The sequence below is a fragment of the Alligator mississippiensis genome, chromosome 5 (assembly GCF_030867095.1).
Source record: "Alligator mississippiensis isolate rAllMis1 chromosome 5, rAllMis1, whole genome shotgun sequence".
Taxonomy (NCBI): domain Eukaryota; kingdom Metazoa; phylum Chordata; order Crocodylia; family Alligatoridae; genus Alligator; species Alligator mississippiensis.
Window position 1 is genome coordinate 50,640,505 of NC_081828.1, and position 19,006 is coordinate 50,659,510.

General features: G+C 39.4%; 1 protein-coding gene across 6 annotated transcripts in view; it reads left to right on the top strand.

The window, feature by feature from the left end:
* Positions 1 to 19,006, top strand: part of RASAL2 (RAS protein activator like 2) — a 291,616-nt gene that overhangs the window by 193,649 nt on the left and 78,961 nt on the right. For all 6 annotated transcript variants that reach the window (XM_019500281.2, XM_019500284.2, XM_059728343.1 and 3 more), the window contains one exon: positions 17,177 to 17,283. In XM_019500281.2, the coding sequence (XP_019355826.1) occupies positions 17,177 to 17,283 (107 nt within the window). The remainder of the gene's footprint in view (positions 1 to 17,176; positions 17,284 to 19,006) is intronic.

Sequence of the window (19,006 nt, forward strand, 5' to 3'; positions counted from 1 at the left end):
TGTGCCTTCTCCCTAGTCATTGTTACGCATACCCTGTCTCTCCACGCTCCTTGTTCCCTTCATTTCGGCTCCACCTGCCTCCCTCTTCCAGATTCTGTCATCTGGTTCCTTCTCTCCATTCTTCTTCAGCTCTCTGGTTCTTGGTGCTGCTTTCCCCAGTCTGGCTGCTCTCCATCTTCTTCCCTTTGCTCTTCTTCTGGCTTGCTTTTTCCTGTTCAGTTTCAGCTGCTTTCGCTTTCACCTTCATGCATCACTGCACCAGCTGCCGATCCGATTCCAGCTCTGTCTGACTCCCCACATTCATGATTCCATTCCATCTGGTCTCTTCACTCCTCCTTCTCCTTCTCCAATCTTTGCTTCTCTGCTTACCAGCTTTCTCAGCCACTGCCCTTTCACCACTCACTGCTCCTGTCTCTTGGGTCATCTCCCACCCTGCTGCCACACTTGAGCTGAACCCACAGAAAGCCAAGAACCAATATGCTGATAGGAACCTACCATAAAAATACATTAGTGCAGTCCATCCAAATAAGTTATATGATGGTGTCCTTGTGCACAGTAGTCCCCATCAGCACCAACTTTGTTTCAGGTCATGGTGAGCCACCATAGTGAAAACATTTTGACTTCGTCTTCACTCCCACAGCTGAGCTATGCCTTTCTTTCCCATTTCCACTGATTCCTGTTTCTTAACCAGCCTTAAATGTCTGTCATTATCACCAAACAGGGCCCCAAACAGTTCTCCCAGAATCCCATTGTCGCCCCCTCTCTCAGCTTGTCAGATATGATTAGTGTGGCCCCATCCATGAGGTGGAGCTGGATCAGTTTGCCCTGTATCTCATCTGACTATAAATTTTTGGAGGATACCTGAACTCATGACTCAAGAACACCTGGTTCCAGTCATGAGTGAGGGACTAATTTACACATGGATCCTTTTGGGGGGTATCTGGAATACACACGTGTACTGAGCAGTGCTGAGCTATAGGGTCACCATGGCTTGAAATGCTGTTGACTCTGCTGGAGCCCAGTCCAGTGAACTATATTGTAAATCATGAGCCTTTTGGCTTTGGAGTGATATCATGCAGAGTTTGTAGGAGCTGTAAGGGGAAGAAGTTGGGGGGACAGAGGGTAACCCCCTAGATTTATTTTCCCTGGTATAGCAGTAGGAAGGGGACAAATTCAAGGCAAACCTCCAATAATTAGATACTATACCTGAAAAACTGTAACAAATTAATAAATTTTCCATATATAGAATCCAATTATTGGAGTGTTGTCTTATTCAGAGTCATCTTATACCAAAGTAAATATAGTAGGTATCAAAAGAAACACAAAAATATGAAACCTACTCAAAAGAAACACAGAAATATGTGTTAGTTGTGTGTTGAAAATTCTTCTAATGCTTTTTTGTCACATTTTAGCTCAAAAATGACTTGTCTTAGAGGATTTAGGCAGGACATATTTGAGAGTTTTTGGCAAGCTTTAGAGCACAAAGTGCATTTCGGGATGGAGAATGGCATACTTGCAAAGTTGTTAACAGCGTCTTTGTCTATCTCTGTTATATTTTGAGAGAGACCAAAACCACTTTTTTATAGTGGAGAGAGACTTCAAAATGTACACCATTGCCATGAAGGGGTTTTTGTTTGCTTGTTTGTTTGTTTTTACAACATTTGTTTGACAGCCTATAACCAGATAAATCAAGAGAAAATTTCTGATATCAGGAGGCTCTGTAATCTACCATGCAAAGGTATAGCAATGGATAGAAATTAAAACTAGGAACAAGGAATATATTTTTTAAATTAAGCATTGAAGCACCTTACCAAGGGAACTGATTGGTTCTATATCCTGTATATATTTTGGTATAAAGGTTAGATGTCTTTCTAAAAGAGATGCTTTTTCTCAGTCAGAAGTAATGGCTGAACGAACAAGTTACCGGGCAAAGTTTGAGGGCCCGTGTAGGAGATTATCCCAGATGCCCATAATGGCCTTAAATTTTATGGGTTCTCTCAGCTTTCATATTTCAGATATTTGAGACTTTAATTTTTAACCACAATTCCAAATATCTTAGGTTCTAATGGCTGTGTTTTTAGAACTGCTAAGTTTATCCAAGGAATTTGCTCATCCTTTTACCCTGACTGGTGACTTTAGCTTTTGATAGTCTGCTATATGCAGACATATTAAATGGTGCTGTCTTTTCCCTCAGCACTAAATTGTATAGAAAAGAGGTAAAATTGTAGAAAAACCTTTAAACAATTACTTTTCCATGTAAACCATTGCTGAAATTGTCTCTGAGGTATGTGACAGCATATAGTAAGGAGTTGAGTCCACATTGTGAAAACTTTTGAGTACTTTTGAGCTACCAGATGTGATGAATTCCTAGCTGAGCTGGTCACTGGTTCCTTTTCCCCTGATAACAATATTATGCCTTCCCCTGACCCTCCATTTTTTAATGATTTCATATAAAAAATTACAGCGTGCATTTAAAGAAAGTCCGTTTTACATTTTGGTGCTGTTCTCCATTAATGTTAAGCAGAGCAATTAAAAGGGAAGGATGTTTTGAAACCACAATACATGGCAGAAACAATAGAAGACAAAATTAAGAAGGTTCAGTCTTGTGCTCCAGGATTGGCCATGTGGATGCCCTGTGATAGAACACCAGTTGCCACCAAATAATTGAGAACAGATATTTTGAGTAATTTTCTATACAGGCAGTCCTTGGACTTACGACACAAATGGTTCCTGAAAACAGCGTCTTAAGTCGAAACATTGTAACTCAGAACCCATTTTTCCCATAGGAAACAATGTTATAAATGGGGGATTGGTTCCTGAATCAAGGCCCGATACCCTCTTTTCACCAAAAATAACCCAGAACTTCATACTCAGTCAATTATAGATGAGTAATATAGCTACATTAATGTATGTGTATTGTAAATAGCAATCATATTGATTTGGAAGGACTTTGAGGTGACTTTGCTGGACTTTTTGAAGGGCTCTTGGCTGGAGTCTTCTCAGAAGTCTTGGCTGCAGGTTTTTCTGGAGTCTTGTCTGCTTTCTTAAAGACAGCGTCCAAGGAAATTTGGACAGTTCTTCAGGGAGATGGGTGACACAGCAACTTGTTTGCTGGTGTGGCGTCACATCAGATGAAGCGTTGTAAAGTCGAGACTGACGTCAGAAAGTTGAAATGGTATCAATTTAAAGATGTAACTCGAAACGTTGTAAATCAAGGACTGCTTGTATATGGTAGCACTTGTGCCTTTTAAGGTTTGACAAGTAACTTTTAAAATAAAACCAGTTTTCAAAGGAAAAAAGCTGAAGACTTTTGTGCATGCACCTTATTTCAGTGTCCAAGAAGACAGGAAGGGAGGGGGGTTTTTTGGGTTTTTTTGTGCTCTATTGCTCCGTGGATGGCATGAAGTTGCCATCTAATCCTTTTCCAAAAAATCCCCTTGAACATGCTCATTCTGAGAAGTTACGTGCCATTGCTTTGTATAGTTTTCAGTCAATGAAAGGTTTATTTACAACATTACAAAACTGACATTTTTGGAATAGCTCAGTTTACCAACCAGTGAATTTCTTTGTACATGCATAGAAAAGTATTTTTGGTACACCCTTTCATTACAGAACTGTAGAGAATGCAGGGAACATCCTGTTTTCATATTAGAGTGAAGTACTTCTCAGTCTAGGTATAAGACAGCCACTCTGCTAAACCTTACATGTGGCTGTGGTATTTCACTTTTCAACAGTTTGTCCCATGTTCCTCCATTAATTGCCAATTCTATATAGCATCTGTTTCGCATGGCAGGTGTTTTATGAAAATATCTACCCTGTAAAAACAGTACTTGATACAGTTTGCCTAAGGAATTGGAATTTTCTTCCCTGCCGGGGTTCTACACATTTTTTTTCTTTGTTTGCTGGCTGGGATCTAATTCTTTGCTTTGCTGATCTAATGGCTTTTTGTTTTTTAGTCCATTGTCACCGAGTGGCCCAGTTTTTAATTGGCTTGGCAATAATGCAGTGTGGGAAAATGGATAGATTATTTAAAATGAAGACAGGTTTACTGAAAATGGTGAACAAAAGGATCTTGTCTCTTTAAAAAGTGCAGTTTGACCAGGGTATCAGCCTGGTCCCTAAGGACAAAGACAATTTTGATTTGTGAGGCCCAGGAGTCCTTCACTTACCAGGATTCGTCTTTGCTTGTGCATGTCTAAACCTGTAAAATGCCCTTTTGTGTTGTATAAATCATATGCCATAAATCCTAAACAACTAGATCCAACCCCTTCCCTGTTGTCAAGTCACTCTGCAAGTCCCCATCACAGAGCTGCAAGATAAGCTCACTGCCTGGACAGAGCAGAGGTATTATCCTTTTTTGTAAAAATAAAAGTCGAAGAGTGTGGGTGGTTTCTTTGAATCCCCAACAATGCTCACTTCTATTGATCCCCCCACTTTTTTTTTTACTTGCCTCATAGAAAAAGACTTGTTAACTCAGGAGGCCAAAGTCCAGCAGGGCTTCAAAATGCTGCTTCTGGTTCTGATGAAGACGAGCTGCTCTAATATCCTTAATGCTGCTGTTGGCAGTCAGAAACAGATTCCATTATTGTCGATCAATGCAGCCGCCATGCAGGAGGAGGGGAGAAGGGAGGGGTGGGAGCTTCCTATTCACAGATTGATCAACCTGCCATTGCATGAACAAATTCATTGTAAGAAAGGCTGGGATGCTGTTGTAATAGCTGAAGCAGGAAGGGACTGGTGAAGAGAGGAATGCAGGTTCTCCAGTTGTGAAGGGGGAGGGGGTTAAATTGCTTCTAAGCTTTGTTTTTTAGAAAAGAAACCTGTAAACAAAACTGCTTCATTTCATTTTTTTTTTTTTTTTAAGGCACGATTGTTGTATGCTGCACTTAACTGATTAGCTATTGTGCTGGCTGGGGATTTGAGCTGCTTCATCACTGAGATCCATTTCTTTTTATTTGAATTGTCCATATCATATTCTGCAAATCATCATTTTAAATTACTAACCATTTTCCCCCTTTTTCTTTCTTCCTGTTATTCTTGCTGGAGCTAAAATCTGGCACAAAGGGACAAGAAGTACTTCTCTTCCTTACTGCTCTTGCCCATGCCTGCTTTATTATCAAACTGGTTTGTCAGACACAGAATTAAGAGGGGCAGAGTCACGCTTTCTGTTTCATTTTGTCAGTGTACGCTATAATTTAAGTACTGGACTCCCAAGACCATCAACTCTTCCCCACCCTTCCTTCCCTGCTTCGTTCAATCATTGTTTTCTGTATGGAAAAGTTTTCTGGATGGAGAATGAGTCTCCTTTCTCCTGGTGATGGGGCTGAATGGCTGGATAGCAGCACAGAAGATGAGAAAAGTCTTCTCTCATTTCTTGGTACGGTAGGGTTTCTAATATATATATATATATATTTTTTTTTTTTTTTTTTTTAAGAATTTTCTGGAAAGACTTAACTACTTTTGTTGGGGTTTAATTTCTTCAGTCTAGAGTTGTAAAATAATAATAATAAATCAGGATAAGCTCTGGAATGAGATGGAGCTTTAATTAAAAAGTTTAGATTCAGTTAAAATAGTTCCAAAAATACTTGGACGAATGTTGAAGCAGAATCCAAGCGATAGATGTGTAGTCCAGAAATGATTGCTCCCAGCTGTTTTTCAGATCTGTTGACTTATTACTGTGCAATTCAAACAGCTGATCAGTGTGTTCGATCTGTTTCTACTGGTATCAGTCAGCATGCACGTCAGCTTTACTTCTCAACTATGTGATATCTTAATATATCAAGAAAGAAGAGCTGAGTGTTGTTTTTTTTTCACTTAAAAAAATGGGTACATTATATATTAAGATCAACTGCAGGCTGAAGATCAGGTCCTGTGCCTAGCTAAATATTTTTTTGTACTCCAAAAACTGAATTTAGAATGTAAAATCAAACAGCGATGCTGCTTCTGAACACTCAGAATCAAAGACTTTCTTAAACAAATGTATAAGTAGAAAATTATTGATTTCAAGTTTTTTCTTTGCTCAGTTCTTTCCATTGATCTTATTTATTGTCGCATCCTAAAAATTCCCTCTTTCTCATTGGTGTTTTATAGGCTTTGGGCACTTGTGGCTGGCTATGATTTCATATTCTTCCTTTGTTATCACTCGGCAAAGCTGCAAATATTTAGATTTCAAATTTTTATGATCTTTCCTCCTAAGTTTTCCACCCCTTCCCAATTTTTGTTGTTTTTCAGAATTCCCTAGTACTTGACATTTTCTTAGTATTGAAGCGTTTAGAAGTGTGTACAGTAATATTGTGGGTAGTCTGAAACTCCAGAACTGTATAGAAAGGCCGAGTTTCTTCCTAAGTCCATGCTGTGGTATCACTTCATACTATAGTGACATGGGGAATTGCATAATGTGGCTGTCACCAATACAGATGTGTTTGGTAAGCCTTTACTTGTCAGTTGAGTAGACAGTAGCTAATACAGATGCTGCATCTTTGTTCTAGCCCCTCCTTTTCCTTCCAGTGCACAGGCTGAGTTTCCAGGTTGTTTTCCTGCTTCACTGGTAGCAGCTGCCACTGGTTCCTCTGTTTAAAGGTGCCATCTTATTTTCAGGTCTCAGCCAAGCTGCAGAACATATATAAAAAATACTTTGAGAGGAAAACAGAGAATTACCCCCCCAAAAAGGAGGAAGAAAAGGACTAAAATACCCTTCCTGTGCTTCTCTCTTCACCATACATTGTAGCCTTCTCTAATAAGACCACATCAAACCTGAGTTGGAGCAGAAATATCTCTGAACTGGATGCTAGTGCTCTGCTTCAACAGCGTGTCTCCTTCCTACCTTTTCCTCCAGACCAGAAGACCATCAGGACAGCTCTTAAGTTCCACCCCACAAACAGCCAGAAAGGATCTCAGGGGACCTGACTCAAATGTGCTGTAACAAAAGATTTGTGGGGGGCAGGAGAGCACCCAGTCTCGTTCTCTTTGCCTCCAATCTCTTACCACAATGGGTTGCCCATTCATCCACAAACTTTAACCTAGATATCATCTCTCATGTGTTCTGGAAGTCTTCTAGGGTCCTTCTTAAGAACGTGTCGCCTGCTTGGTCCCAGGGGTCCAGATGTCTGTTTTCAGGTTCCATAAGAGGTTTTCTTTCAGGGTAATCAATTTGATCAAGGGAGTGTCTTACTTCAGGCTTTCCCTCAAGTATCCATCTTCCCTTTGGAGCTCAAATCTAGCGTTTAAATGCCTTGACCTTACAGTTTCCTTCTCTTCCTCATCATGGATAAAATGGCTTTTCTGGTATTTGTAACCTTGGCTCAGAGAATTGGGTAGATCTCAGCCCTGGCTTGCAGGTTTTTTGTGTCTCATTTTCCGCTGCTAAACATGCTGTATTTTTCTCCTGTAGGTCGCAGTCTTGTGCCTTATTAGGAGACAATTTCCCAACCTCTGCCACAATGCCAAAGCCAGATTGAAAGTTTTGTACCATCCCTAGATGTTTGCTGAATATTTAAAGCCAAAAGTCTGGTTTTGGAAAGGCTCTTCTGCAAATTTAGTGTCCCTGTTTATGCTACTCAAGGAGGAATGATGCTCTGCCCCACTTGACCAGAGGCATTAAAACTTAGTGAGTGTCTAGTTTTTTAGTAACAGGAAACTACTCTTTTACAACAGAGCTTTTAACAACCATGACTCTTGTATTTGAAAATATCTTGGGCATGTTTAATGAACTTAAATGACAGAGGTAAACACCTTTCGGATCTGATTTATAAGGGCAGAGTTGGAGAATTCTTGCACATGGCTTGTGTTTACCCTTATGATAAAGGGTGGTTGGTGTGCTAACTGACCCCCACCTTGAACTTTTTCTTCCTCAACATTCTGTTATGAGGTTATCATCACCTCTGCTCACAAGCCAAGGATTTGCACATTCTGTTTTGCACACCTGTTATATTTCCTACCCTCTCCCTCTCACCCTGGCCCCCTTGTGTATCTCATTTACCTATTATGTCTGATCTTTCAGACTGTAAATTCTTCAGGACAGGAATTGCCTTTTATAATGTTTGCACTGCACCTAATGCAATGGATCTAATCTGGTTGTGGCCTTTAAGTGCTACTGCAATGCAAACATTTAATAATAATGGGATTGTCTTCTAAGTAAGTTAGAGAACTTTGATATTTACTAGCATTGTCTCTTAAGATTTCTCTGGGTAGTCACTTGCCAGTAAGCATTATCTTTGTGCCATTTAAAAATCCTCATTAGTTATCTTGGAGAAGACCTTTTACTTTTTACTGAAGTTTGGTATTTGGTTGGTGCATGAATTCGTAACAAACGTCTTCTGAAATATCTTTTATTTTTGTTTTCTTTTTATCCGGTGTATCCAGCTTTTGCACATTTCTTGGTCAAACTGCATCTTACTGGTTTTATAACTCTTTCCCTAACTTTTCTTTCCCATATCACTTCGTATTTTTATCTTTTTATTTGTTCTGTAAAGCCATCAATGCTAACTTTTCAGTTGAGGGATCACTGTAGCAAGTTAAAATTTTCAGGCTACATACTGGAACTTGCTTCATTTAGGGTTTTAAGTCGGAACAAGTGCGGGGGGTTTTATAACATGGCACAAATCACATTAGTTATGGTTGGTTTTTAATTTACACTTTTTACTAAAGGACTTAATTAATACCCCTTTAAATTATGCCCTGTATCTCTAACTATCTGCCAGTGGGAGAATTGAAAGGGATTATAATTGTTAAGTGAAGTTCTGATTTTTGCCACCCATTTTTACGAATGGTTTAAAATTTCATAAGAAACTCGTATTGTATACCAGAGGTTTTCAACCCTTTTTTATTGAGTCTACCCCCGGGGTGGAAGGTGTGGCAAACGGCCAGACGGGGGCAGGTGGTAAACGACATCTGTACAGCCCTGCTCTTGTCCCGCCTCAGCCCTGCTCCTGTGAGGCAGCAGCACAGGGTGGCGGCGTCCTGTCCCTACCCACCCCTGTGTACCCCCAGGGGTACACATAACCCCGGTTGACAACCCCTGTTGTATACTATGGGCACCTATACGCATGTAGGGAGGCTGCTCTGACGCGTTGTAATTACAGCACATCAGAGCAGACTTGATTAACCGAGTCTACTGGAGTGTAGTAATTACCACACTCCAGCAGACTCCAGCGTCATGTGCATCAGCATTCCTGTGTTGAAAAATGGCAGTGGGGGCACTTTAACTAAAGCTCATTAAATGAACTTTAGTTAAATTGCCCCCACCGCCATTTTTCAGCACGGGGACCCTGATGCACGTGATGCTTCAGACTCCTTAATTTGAGCAGCTCTTGGAGCAGCTTTAATTAAAGTGCCCTCCCCTCCCTCCACTCTTGCAGCATGTCTGTAAACATCCTCTGTGTTTAAAATTCCTGTTCATTGCAACTCATCTTTTCCTTGAACCCCTTTCTTGTGTTGTAAGATTTGCTTTCCTTATGCTTTTATTCCTTCCTTTAATGACCTTGTCCCTTTCTTCCCTTCTGTTCTCTTTCCCTTTGGTGTCCATTTTGTAGTCCTCATCATCAGAAGCAGGATAAACCACAGTTAAGAACTGGCCAACTAGACCTCTTTATTGCTTGCTTTATGTGAATGGTCTGAGAGAGCAAAGGAGACAGCAAGATAAAAAATAACCTGCCCTGTCTTATCTAAATTGCAAATGCATGACATTATTGACTGAATATGTTAGAGTAATACTTCATAAATGACCTCAGTATATTAAATTTTTTATTTTGACTTGTTGAAATGTATATTGATTTTTTAAAAGTTTTAAGAATGAATTAGATTCTCCCTTTAATAGTAACAGTACAATGGTCTGTTCAAACAAAAGGTATTTGAATCATCAGACCAGTCAACTGATCCTATTGGTTGAACATTCATTAATGCCCATAAAGACTATCCAGAAAACAAAGGAAAAACAAAAACCCTAACATATGAGTGAACACATTAGGATGTACTGTACCAGACTCATGATTACATTGTATTGAGCGATGCAACCAACAAAATCAAAATAATCACTTAAAAACATTTTTGCTTATAATGTAGGACACTGACCAATTGCATCTCTGTTCACACTTCTATTGTCCTCATATCTCACAAGAAGGCAGTTGCCAGTATTGTTTTATAAACTAAGAACTAGTCTGTGCTGCCCCTGTTGGTATTACAAGAAATTTTAAATTTAGTTATGAATAAGTACATGGTGACCCACTTAGCTAGTTGGTCTGCTTCTAAATACTGCACATGCTAAAACCTATCAGCCATAGCAGATTATACAGTATACAGATCTGTCCTACACTGTGCAAGAGTGGGTTTCAGTATATTACTCTAAAAGTAGCAAAAGGTTTTCTTCATAGGCAAAAGTCCTTGACAGTGACATTGCTGCTGCTTTAATCTTTGTATTTTAAGTTAAACTGTAAGATTCATGCACCTCTTTCAGATTATTCCTCAACACCATTTTCTGCTGTGTTCCCTAAAAATCGAGGGTTATTTGGGGATAACAACTTTCTTTTAAGCTTAGTTTTTAGAGGGGGGGGTTAAGTTACTTTTGAGGTTCCATCAAATTGCGGGATCTAATTTTATTAATGTACTCCCCCGATCTACCCTTTTCTCCTTACAGTTTTCACAATCATTTTTTGTGTCTTGTTTCAAATTAGATGGTAAATTCGTAGGGGCAGGGATTGTCTCTGAAGACATAAATACAGAATCAAGTTGTCACGAAGTAAAAGGAGTAGTGGTTCTGAGCACAGCAGCTACTCTGATAATTGCCTGCACACTTGCTCATACCCCAGGGCAAAATGAAAGCTAACTCTCAATACCTTAGGCCTCAGTGAAACAGGTGCCATGGAGGACATAGGCAGGCAGTTATTGTAGAGCAGCTGACAAGCCCTAAGACTCCACTCCTTTTACCTCATGGTAATTTGTTCATGTGCCTGTCTGCTTAGTGTGTTTGTATAGCACTTGTTATAACGATTCCTGCATTCCAATGTGGGCTTCTGGGCATTATCACAATTTAAGCGTATTATAAATAATCTGTCCTCATAGAATATATTCCCAAAGTGTTATAACTGGCAGCTAAATGTTAACTTCTTTGCCCTCTTTAAAGAGCGCTGCTAATGTTGAATGACATGGAAGGGGAGGCCCACCTTTACTGACTCAAAAAAATAAATCATTTTTTTCCTCTGGCTCAAACATTGGATCCCTAGGTAAAAAAAATGTTCCCTCATTTACGTTAGTGTCTAATTTCAGAATGGCATTAACGTTCAATTCATGTTCCAGCCTATGGCAATTAGCTGTTTCTCTTGAAGAGTGTTAATGTAGCTAGCTAAAAGATATGCAAACAATGTTATTTATATGTTTGCTTGCTTATTGTAATAGGGATATTTAATATATAGGCAGTTAACTTCTTGCTGGATATAATAACAGCTAGCAGTCAAGGAGTATGGCAGGCCTTTGGCCTTTGTTTGAGAATGACAGCCTTCAAATTTTGAGAGCTAGGGAAAGTGGAGTGGAGGGGACCAATTTATCTATTGTTATTAAGATTATCTTGCTGCTTAAGGGGCCCTAGTAATGGACTGCACTCCATCTGTACTAAACAGCATCCACGCACATCAGAAAGCAGTACCTGGCTCCAGAACTAAGCTACATAACATTTTCCTTTCAATTCCCATATCCAAAAATCTATAACAAACTCTGTTTATGGGGCAGCAGTTGAAAAGAAGGTGATGTAGTACTTCAAAATTGTATAGGCTTTTCTATAGTTAGGTAATAAAATACAGAGATTGCTGGAAAAAGTAGACTTTAGATAAGATATTTGGATTTCGTAGGAACATAACTGATGCCTAAATTTCTTAACTTATGCAAGTTATGCCTTGGGAAAGCAATTATGAATGTTTTGAGAACTGGCTAGGGATATTATATGCATCTTTTTACAAGTTCAAGTTTCTTGAAGATCAGAGAAGGATGTTCTAGTATAGCACATGATGCCTACTTGCTACCACCATGTCTTTCCTTCCTAGACTACTAGTGCAAAAGAGCATTAAGTTCAGAATTGTATTATAGCACAGAAATGTAGGAACTGCCATACTAGATCAGACTTGAAGACTGGGTACCAAACTATACAGTGAACCGTGCCAATATTTTACAGAAGGCTTAAAACACCCGTGGTGGTTGTTGTTTTATTTGCCCTCTACATATCTGAAATATCTGCACATAATTTTTAAAAGGTGATCTTAAACTCCAAAGCACCTGCTTAATGACCTTTCCAGAATTTTCAGTTTCAATAACAAATGGATTAACAACTGTGGATTGTCTTAGTAGCCCTATAAATGCCTCTGTCCTTCTTTAGGTATCCAGGTTGTAGCTGTATTGGGCCAAAGGCAAAAGGAATCAAAACTCGCGGCAGAGGCGATTATCGTTTTTTAGCCCAACTAGGTATTTGCAAAAAAAGGTCTTTATTTGCAAGCTTCCGAGCACAGGCACCCTTCTTCAGGCATAGGAGATTGCAAAGATTGTGAAATACGAATTTGCATTTCTAGCTAGGATAACTTTTACAATCTTTGCAATCTCCTATGCCTGAAGAAGGGTGCCTGTGCCTGGAAGCTTGCAAATAAAGAGCTTTTTTTGCAAATACCTAGTTGGGCTAAAAAACGAGATCAACTCTGCCGCGAGTTTTGATTCATTCTGTCCTTCTTTGAAGCTTGGTTGCATTTTTGGCTTTAGTATTTTCTTGTAGCAATTAATTCTTTCTCTCCTTTTCCTAAGGTAAACAATTCCAATCTTTTTGATCTTTCTTCCTGTGAAATTTTTGCAATGTGTCTAATCATTCTTGTCACCCTTCTCTCAACTGTCTGCAGTTTTTGAGATGGTGTGCGTTGATATTGGACACCTTATTCCAACCAAAATTGAACCTTGTTTGTTCCATCCTAATTTCCGTCTCCCTGCAGAAAAAGTCTTTCAGAGTAGAATGCAAGAGCCCACAAAAGCAAGGTTTCAAATTACAAAAGACTTGAGCTGCTGATCTGCTATACAGGAGACTTGGAAGTTTGTGGATCGTTGCTTTCTGAATGGAGAAGCTTGAAACAACATTGTTGTGGCCAAGAGACCGCTATCTGCCATGCCATTGCCCTCTGCTGGATTCTCTGAAAAAGAACGCTCCCTTTCTGCCAACCTGGTCAAAATAATGAGCATTCTCTGTTAGAGTGGGAAGAGGGCACTGAAGTGTGCAGGGGGTGAAAAGAGACCTTCATGTATTCCTGTGCAGAACTGTCTTTGGAGGCATCTGCCATCTTTGAGTAATTGCCTCAGCTATTTTGTAGCTGCCTAATATTACTTAACACAGATAAATGAGGTAATGAATTAAAAGTGCCCCAAGGGATGTTTACAACGCTTTTTGTTGGTTTTTAAGATTGAAGGGGGTAAAATCCATTTATTTTTCAGAGGTTCAGAGAGCAGATGAAAAGGTTTCAGACTGTTATTTATCCACAGAGACAATGTGATTTGTCTGTGCTCTTGGCCCTGGAGAGTGAGCCATGCAGAGAAGGATTGTAATTTAATACTGAGACTATGAAAGGTGCATTGATTTTACAGCAGGTGAAAACAATGCAGTAGTAGTATGTAGCATGAGTCAGGGTAAGGGAGGCAACTGTCTAATTTTGGCCTAGTGGTGACAGTACACATTTTCCACCCAACTCAGCAGAAATACCGTTTTAAGGGCATTGTGGACATTTGTACACACGGGTGCACTGCAGCGCCAGGCACTTTTAAAGGTACTACAGAGCATCCATTTGTATAAACAGCAAAATGAGCATCAGTGCTGAGAAAATAGTGGTGGTGCGCTTTTGAACAAAAACACATCAAAGGTGTTTTAGTTCAAAAGCACACCGCTGCCATTTACTGTGTGCTGATGCGCATTTCGCCATTTATACAAATGCATGTGCCACAGAGCTGGGTGCGTCAGCTTGCGTGCTCTGCTGACACGCTGGATTTCTGGCACATTAGAGCAGACAGAGGTATGTGTATAAATGCCCTGTGGTAGCTTCACTTTCAGCCTTAGACCTGGAATTAAGTAGCTGGCCAAACTTATTATATTTAGGCCTTTACATTTTCATAGGCCAGGTATAGGCATTACATTTTTACCAGTACAAGTAATCAGAAACCAATCTATAGAACAGAAGGTAAGTTTGGCACACAAAACTGGTCTATACCCGTAACAGAACAGGAGTTTGGTGCACAGACTGGTTTAAAAATGTCAGAACCAGGTCTAAGATTTGCTGCCCTCCCCCCCCCCCCCCCCCCCCCCCCGGGCAAAGGATGAATGTGGATTTCTTCACTACCAATCTAAACTACACCACTTAAAGAAAACCACGTAACTTAGATCGATTCCACCTCAGGCTTTTTGAATGTCTGCATCTAGCCCTAAAGACAGACTAGCAGGTTATTAATATATGTTTGGGGTGGGGGGAGGGGGTCTTGTTTCTAATTGTAGGACATGTTTCATCTCCTTTCCTTGTGTATATTTGTCTGTCAGATAGATAGCTATGAAAGGAGATGAAAAATTTCTTAGTTAGAAACGGGATTCCTCTTCCCCCCCCCCCACCCCCAAATATTAATAGCCTGCTACTCTGTCTTTAGGGCGATGGATGGATAGATTGATTTGATTTCAGTGGAGCTTCTAGCTTCTGAGAACTGAAGTACTGCACTGGAGTCTTATTTGCAGAGAACTTGCATTGGTGCTAGTTTGGGGGGAGGGGGAGAAGTGCCGTGTATTTTATCTTGGCTTCTCTTTGTTTTAAATTCAAACTTCTCTCTATTTCGCTGTCCTGGGAAAGCATTGCCTGTTGTCAAAATGGTGGGGAATTCAGTCTTCTGTTTTCATTTATGACTCAGCAAAATCAACAGACTGTGTTAAATTACTTAGGATGCTTTGATGTGAAGCGATTTCCTGTGTATGAGAAGTGGAGAAAACCAGACCTATTATATTACTGGATGCTGTTCGATTTAAAGCAAAGGTGCTGATTTTGATCCTCTCTTCCAAATATGTTGATCATTTCCATTTCCTTTCATTCAATTGCCAACAAAAATGTGATTATTTAAATCATATGTAATGTGGCTGCCTTAGTGAGTACTTGCATCACACAGCATAGGACTGGTCCTAATACATAGTGTCTAAGGTTTTCTCTAAAGATAAAACTAGCAAGCTCAGCAAAGAATTCCAGGAGAGTGTGACTGACCATTGTATAATCCTTGGTCTAGCACTGGCCCTTCTCCAGGCATTTTGTTCTCTAAAGGTGCTCTGTCAGACAGCCATCATCCAATACAGAAACCAGGAAACAGGCGGTGCCTCATGGGTTGTAAAGGGAAGTGCCCAATGCTAATGATCAGCCTATGGAGAAATCTCAGAGAAAGCTAAGGGTCTTTCTGTTGCAAGCATTGAGAGATTGATTTACTTATGCTGTGTGAGCAGAGCTCTTTGCATCATCCTTATGTTTTTGGACTAAGTGCTGCGCCCTGTCTATTTGCAAGGGTTAGCTGATAATCTGTTAGACTTTCTACAAACCTCCTTTTGGAAGCTGTTGTCCATAATAAGAGTCCTTTAACCATGGATGGTTAAAGGTAATTTGGGAGACTGAATATTTTTGAAAGAAAAGTAGTGCAAGGTACCAGTACTTTTGCTGCAGAATCCTGCTTTCTTAACCTCTGTCATCATGGTAAATTTTGCTTTTCTCCTTCAAGACTTCATGGGTGAGACGTATTGTAATACGGGTAAAATCAGAATCCAATATGCAGAGGCATTACAGGTAACATTCTCCTTGAAGAAAGGAGGGGTATGGGTTTTTTTGTGGGGTATGTTAGTTTTTGCAGAAAACCTTCTCTTGGCATCAGCTGGCTGTAAATTGCAGTAAACCTTTGTTGTCGTTGTGAATCAGGATACATCGTGAAATTTTCTGTAACTGAGGGGAGCCGGCAGTTGGGCGTCTGTTAATAGCCTGAAAGTAACTAATGAGGATGTGCAGTCGGAGCGATTGATTGAATAGCTGCAGTCCTGTGTGTTTCTTTCTTGCTTGTGCGCTCGCTCTCTCTTGCTGGCTCCCTCTCTCTCTTTCTCTCTGTGTCTCTGCAAGCTGGAGAGAGGGAGGGGGAAGAGAGAGAACCAGCTATCTCTTAAGTGGAAGTAGCACGGATCCCAAGGGCCAGGAGGCCAGAAATGGAAGTTTAAGCTGCATCTCTCTCTTGAAAGGAGAACAGCAAGAGTCAAAATGTCAGTCTCCGGAGTCATAGTTTACTCTTTTTCTTTAAGATCCAGAAGATAACAGTGGACTTTTTCTTAGGATGTGATTTTTCTTATCCATGTTGAGAATGTTTTATAAAGCTGGATTCCTGTAAGTCTAGTATTTGAACTGGAGATGGGCAGCAGTTGTGATAAAGGTATACATATATATGTATGTATAGAGTGTGTGTGTGTCTGTGTGATTTGTTTTTTATATTGTGCATATGATGTAAATCAGTAGAACTGGATGTATCTTTTATAAAAATCTGAGCTTGTCAGATCTGCCTACACAGGTTTAAGATGCCAAAGTCATATCTTCGTGAGGTCATATTGCCAAAACAAGGAGAAACTGACCTATTTTTATACCTGCAGAGGTATATATGTCATTTAATCCAGGCAGCTATAAGTCTTCTGATGGTCTTTCAATTTGAGATAGCAGTGGGATCGGTCTCATGCAGATAATGTGAACTTTGACCTTTGTCAAATCATGTTCAGTACAGGATAAAATTATGCTCTCTGTGTCCTGGATTTTATTTTGCAGTATTAATTGCTATACTGCAGATGGTTTAAAAAATAATTTAAAGTTCTCAAAGCTGTAGGTAGCACATTTTAATTGGGTATTAAGTACATGTGGGAAATGAGCTTTACCAGTGTTTTAATATTAACAGCTTATTTGCTGTAAAACCAAGTCAGATTCCTAACTTTGACCTTGTCATTTATAATGTCTTTGTAATTTAATAAGTAAATAAACTATTGATAAATATAAAAAAAAAACACAAATTCAGCTTTTTGATAACGCACCTGAAAGTTTATAAAGGCTTCTCTTCAGAATAGGATATAACCTGGTCATTTTTCTTTCAGTTTCCTTACCTACCTTTTTTTTGTTTTCTTTCGTAGAAGTCCCAGCAGAGAGATCTCCTCGCAGACGGAGCATCTCAGGGACCAGTACATCTGAGAAAACTAATTCCATGGATGCTTCGAACACCTCTCCTTTCAAAGTGCCAGTAAGTGTGCCTCCTGTACAAGGGAGGATTTTTTTCCTATTGGATTACAGTACTGGATTTAGAAGAGCCAGCATATCTAGTACTCAGTTTATTGATTCAGGTTTATAACTTAATACTTTCAGTTGGACAAAAGTATGCACATAAGCCACCATAAATCACGAGAGAACATTTTTCAGAAGCTCATACTTACCTACTCTCCACAGATTGATCCAAAGCCTGTAACCTGTAATGTCATAGACTTTAAAATCAAATGAAGAGGTGATCATCACCAGCCTAATTTCAGCATGTCCTAGATGCCCGTGAAGTCACTATGCAGACTTTGTTCTGGCTATCTATCTAATTTCATATCCAAAAAGACCTTTATTTTGGGTGAGGTCACTGATGATATACTGCTGTTTCTTATATCAGTGGAATATTGTAGGAGGTTGCAATAGCTTAACAGTTTATTTTCAAGTTAGTGAGCATGATCTCTGCAGGTGCAAATTGGCTTTAATTATTCAGTTTGTACAAGGAGCTCAGCTGGTTGTTAGTCTGGATTAAATTTTTCAAGTAAGAAGTCTCGATATCCTTGCCGGCATCTTTTAATTTCAGTTGGTGTATCCAAACCAACAGCCTTAGGGCTTTCCTTTTATTATTAGTCTGGAAGGAGGAGGACTTTTCACAACACAAGTGCAGGCAAAATGAAGTGCCTTTTAATACTTTATCTACTGAGCTAGAGTTGCTTTAAAAAGGGAAAGTCTAGTTTTTTTATTGTACAGATATTCCTCTCTGGTATGCGAGGGCCTCCTTAAGGGCTTGAAAATTAAAAAGAATTGTCGCTATAGTTTTTGGCTCTTTTATGGGGAGTGAACACTGATTTGTCTTCCTGTGCTTTTTATGGAGACCAATGTGATTCCATTTTTAATGATTTACCTTTTTTCTACCTAAATCACTGAAAGCCTCAATTAATTATCTCAATTCTAGGAAGAATATTTTTTAGCTAACTTAAGATGCAGAACTTTTTATGTACCTGTTTTCTCATGAGGCTGTGCAAAATGGTGTTCATCTTCTAGTTAATGGATAAATGAGTGGTGGATTCTTTGATTTTTGTAATGAATCTTGTTAATATTAAGGCTGATCAGATTTTCTTGAAGTTACTCTGATTTCTCTGTCTGAGCCAAACCTTAAACTCAGGACTCACTGGAATTTTAAAAAGGAAAAAAAACTCCAGTTATCTCAAAGATCGTTCTTCCTAACTTCTTTTAAATTCATGAGTCTGGTAGATATAAATATCATTCTGTTTGAGTATCGGCACTCAGGTCTTCAATTTTTATGCAAGTCTTATAATGAGATTGGAAGTTGAACTTTTGCATCTATTCAGGGACTGTGAAAATGCATTTTCCCCAGTTTAAAGACATTCTGACATAGATAAACATTCATATAGATTGTTTTTCCTCTTAATGTGCTCTGTTCTTTATTGCACCTGCAAAAACCTTTAGTCTAATCGGAGAATGTACTTGCAATAATTTTATGTGATGTGTAAGGTTGTGGATTTTATAATGAACTTTGTGGGCAGTTCCTATAAGCAGCATGAGGGCTTCTTGATTCTAAGAATTTAAGGAAATTTTAGTCGCTTATATTCAGCCTGACTATATAAGACATAGTTAGCCTGTGTGTGTGTGTGTGTGTGTGTATAAATGTGGTGCTCCACATTTACAGCTCATCTATCGGTCACAAACTATAT